This window comes from Rhinopithecus bieti, unplaced genomic scaffold (genome assembly GCF_001698545.2).
Source record: "Rhinopithecus bieti isolate Rb0 unplaced genomic scaffold, ASM169854v2 scaffold_10589, whole genome shotgun sequence".
NCBI classification, from domain to species: domain Eukaryota; kingdom Metazoa; phylum Chordata; class Mammalia; order Primates; family Cercopithecidae; genus Rhinopithecus; species Rhinopithecus bieti.
In genome coordinates this window covers 1756432-1760531 of record NW_016807065.1, presented here as the reverse complement: position 1 = coordinate 1760531, position 4100 = coordinate 1756432, and the positions used below count along the sequence as shown (strand labels likewise).

At 51.6% G+C, this 4100-nt stretch overlaps 1 protein-coding gene across 3 annotated transcripts in view; it reads left to right on the top strand.

Annotated features, from left to right (window-relative positions):
• The window catches only part of MARCHF2 (membrane associated ring-CH-type finger 2), a 22469-nt gene that overhangs the window by 7065 nt on the left and 11304 nt on the right, over positions 1-4100 (top strand). For all 3 annotated transcript variants that reach the window (XM_017879911.1, XM_017879910.1, XM_017879909.1), the window contains one exon: positions 1454-1649. In XM_017879911.1, the coding sequence (XP_017735400.1) occupies positions 1454-1649 (196 nt within the window). The remainder of the gene's footprint in view (positions 1-1453; positions 1650-4100) is intronic.

Genomic DNA, 4100 nt, shown 5'->3' with positions numbered 1-4100 from the left:
AAAAAAAAAAAAAAAAAAAAAGAAAAGAATACAGTCTCTCCGAGAGGAAATCAGCGTTGTCTGGAAAATAGCTCTTCTTTGTGCGACCTCACAGTCTGCCTTCTGGCCAGAAATGTTTGGGAAACAGTGACTCATGGCTGGATGGCCTCTGGGCCACGCTTCCTGCCTCCTCAGCTGCCCTGGGAAGGACCCAGCATCCCTAGAGACTGGGCCAGGGCTGGAGACTTTTCCGAGGCAGCTTTCTGCAGATGCTTTTTATTTCCATTTCCCCCTCACAAGGGCAGAGGAGCAGGTGAGCACTTCCCTCTGGACACATAGGTTTCTCAAGTAGCATGGGCTTCAGGTATGGTTAGATCCGGGAGCCTCCAAAGGTGTCCTTGTGAATCTACCTTTCCCTGTCTCTTGGCTCTGCTCTCCTCTGTGCTGGCATCACTCACAGGTTCCACACAGAGACTAGGCAGCTGCCAGGAGCTCCAGGCTTATGTCAGCCTTGTGGCCGGCAGTTCTAGAGTTTACGGGGAAACAAAGAATTTTAGGAATAGATTGTTGGTGACTCTGATGGTATCATACAAGCCTGAGTTGGTCGCCATGAGCAGGGGTGTGTGCTGTTCTATTTTCTTTTTCTTTTATTCAAATGTTCTCACTCTGTTGTCCAAGCTGGAGTGCAGTGGTACAATCATGGGTCATTGGAGCTTTGAACTCCTGGGCACAAGTAATCCTCCCGCCTCATCCTCCCAGGTAGCTGGGACCACAGACATGCACCACCTTGCCAAGCTAAGTCTTTAAAAAAAATTTTGGGGCCAGGCGCGGTGGCTCACACCTATAATCCCAGCACTTTGGGAGGCCAAGGTGGACAGATCACGAGGTCAGGAGATCGAGACCAGCCTGGCTAACATGGTGAAACCCTGTCTCTACTTAAAATACAAAAACACAATTAGCCGGGCGTGGTGGTGGGCGCCTGTAGTCCCACCTACTCAGGAGGCTGAGGCAGGAAAATGGCATGAACCCGGGAGGCGGAGCTTGCAGTGAGCCGAGATTGTGCCACTGCACTCCAGCCTAGGCAACAGAGCGAGACTCCATCTCAAAAAAAAAAAAAGAGTTGAGGGTGGGGAAGTTGTGCAGGATAATCAGGGTGGGTATTTTAGGAAAATTTGGAGAGGACATTGGGGGGCGGGTATAACAGATGCCCATGTTGGGTCTGAGAGGGTGCTACAGGTTCCCTGGGAAGGGAACACATCACTGCACCTGTGGGAGTCTGGGAAGGCTTCGCAAGGTTACCTTCCCTGCATCTCCTTCCCAAAGGGAAGGACATTTGGAGCTGGGCATTGAAGGATGAGTAGGAGTTCACCAAGTGGCAGCATGGGGTAAGGGTGAGCTTGTGATCCAGTGGTTAGTGAAGCAGGTATAGACAGAAAGCCCAATCATTGCTCACGGGTCCTATCTCCGTGTCCAGTGACGGTCCCTTCTGCCGGATCTGCCACGAGGGAGCAAATGGGGAGTGCTTGCTGTCCCCGTGTGGCTGCACCGGCACGCTGGGTGCCGTGCACAAGAGCTGTCTGGAGAGGTGGCTTTCCTCATCTAACACCAGCTACTGTGAACTGTGCCACACGGAGTTTGCGGTGGAGAAACGGCCTCGACCCCTCACAGAGGTACTCTTGAGAGTGTGAGACTGCGGTGGGCAGCGGGGAGAGGGCAGACATGAGGGCAAAGGCGAGAGCTACCCTGGGCAATCTGGTGGTCTCCCCAGGGCAGACCCCCTTACCATGTCTGTCCACCGGGTGGGTCTGCTAACGGTGTGTTGGAAACCAGGCCTGGGGTTTAGGAGCCAGTCTTTCTCTTTCTTCTTCTTCCTTCTTCTCCTTCTTCTACCATTTTTTTTTTTTTTTTTTTGAGACAGAGCATCACTCTTGTTGCCCAGGCTGGAGTGCCGTGGCACGATCTCAGCTCACTGCAACCTCCGCCTCCCAGGTTCACACGATTCTTCTGCTTCAGACTCCCGAGTAGCTGGGATTACAGGCGTGTGCCACCGCCCAGCTAATTTTTTGTATTTTTATTAGGGATGGAGTTTCACTATGTTAGCCAGGCTGGTCTCAAACTCCTGACCTCATGTGATCCACCCACTGCGGCCTCCCAAAGTGCTGGGATTACAGGCATGAGCCACTGCACCCAGCCTGTGTCTTTTCATTCGCAGAGATTTCCCGAGCACCTCCAGCATGCCCATCACTCCGTTAGGCACTGGGGACCCAGCCACCAACCAGACACATAGGGCCGGGCACTCATGGAGATTAAAGTCCAGTAACTTTAATTTGGACTTTGAAGCATCGCTTCTGATACAAGGTTACAGAAAAAAAAAAAAAAATCAACGAAGCAACTGGTTTCTGGGAGCAATAGTGCAATAAGGGAAAAACATGTCACAGGGGGTGGGGCAACTTGGGGTGTCAGGCAAGGCCTCAGCAGGAGGTGAACCCCCCTAGCTGAGGCCTGAGAGATGAAGAGTAACAAGCTGCTGGATGCAGTGGCTCATGCCTGTAATCCCAGCATTTTGGGAGGCCAAGGCGGGCAGATCACTTGAGGTCAGGAGTTCAAGACCAGCCTCACCAACATGGTGAAACCCCTTCTCTACTAAAAATACAAAAAAAAAAAAAAAAAAGAAAAAAAGAAAAGTCCAGGCACAGTGGCTCACACCTGTAATCCTAGCACTTTGGGAGGCCAAGGTGGGTGGATCACCTGAGGTCAGGAGTTCAAGACCAGCCTGGCCAACATGGCAAAACCCTGTCTCTACTAAATATACAAAATTAGCCAGGTGTGGTGGTGGGTGCCTATAATCCTATCTACTAGGGAGGCTGTGGCAGGAGAATTACTTGAACCCGGGAGGTGGAGGTTGCAGTGAGCTGAGGCTAAGCCGCTGCACTCCAGCCTGAGTGACAAAGCAAAACTCTGTCTCAAACAACAAGAAAAAAGCTGGGCGTGGTGGTGCATGCCTGTAATCCCAGCTACTTGGGAGGCTGAGGCAGGAGAATCACTTAAACCTGGTAAGCGGAGTTGGCAGTGAGTTGAGATAGCGCCACTGCACTCCAGCCTGGGCAACAGTGTGAGACTCTGTCTCAAAACAAAAAAACAAAAAAAAGAAAACAAGGCTGGACATGGTGGCTCACAATCCCAGCACTTTGGGAGGCAGAGGAGGGTAGATCCTCCTGAGGTCAGGAGTTCAAGATCAGCCTGGCCAATGAGGTAGAACACCCTCTCTACTAAAATACAAAATTGGCTGGGCATGGTGGTGGGGACCTGTAATCCCAGCTTGAACCCAGGAGGCGGAGGTGGCAGTGAGCCAAGATTGCACCACAGCACTCTAGCCTGGGCAACAAGAACAAACTCCGTCTCAAAAAAAAAAACTAGAAAACCCCTGGCCCACCTGGGAGTCAGGGTGTAGGGAGAAAAGTGGGAGGGAGGTCCAGTCCCTTCACACACCATCCCACACCCACTTTGGTCTCCATGCTACAGCCACATGGCTCCCTCCCAACACATCTTGTCTAGGCTGCCTCCCCTACCCCAGGGCCTTTGCATCTGCCTCCCCTGCAGCCTAGAGCCCCATCTCCCCATTCTTCACATGGTTCCTTCTGTTCATTTCGTTCTCTTCAATGTCACCTCCTTGGCAAGGCTTTGCCCTGTGTGATCATTCACCCATTTCATACCTCCACTGCCAGCATGGGAGGGCAGGGGCCCTTTCTGTCTCATCCACTGGAATTTCATGAATCAAGCCCATTTCTTGGCTGGGTGTGGTGACTCATGCCTGTAATCCCAGCACTTTGGGAAGCCAAGGTGGGAAGATCGCTTGAGGCCAGGAGTTCAAGACCAGCCTGGGCAACACAGTGAGACCCTGTCTCTATAAAAAAATTAAAGAATTTATTATTATTATTATTTTGAGACAGAGTCTTACTCTGTCACCCAGGCTGGAGTGCAGCATGTGATCTCGGCTCACTGCAACCTCCACCTCCCAGGTTCAAACGATTCTTCTGCCTCAGCCTCCCGAGTAGCTAGGATTATAGGTGCGTGCCACCATGCCCAGCTAATTTTGTATTTTAGTAGAGATGGGGTTTCTC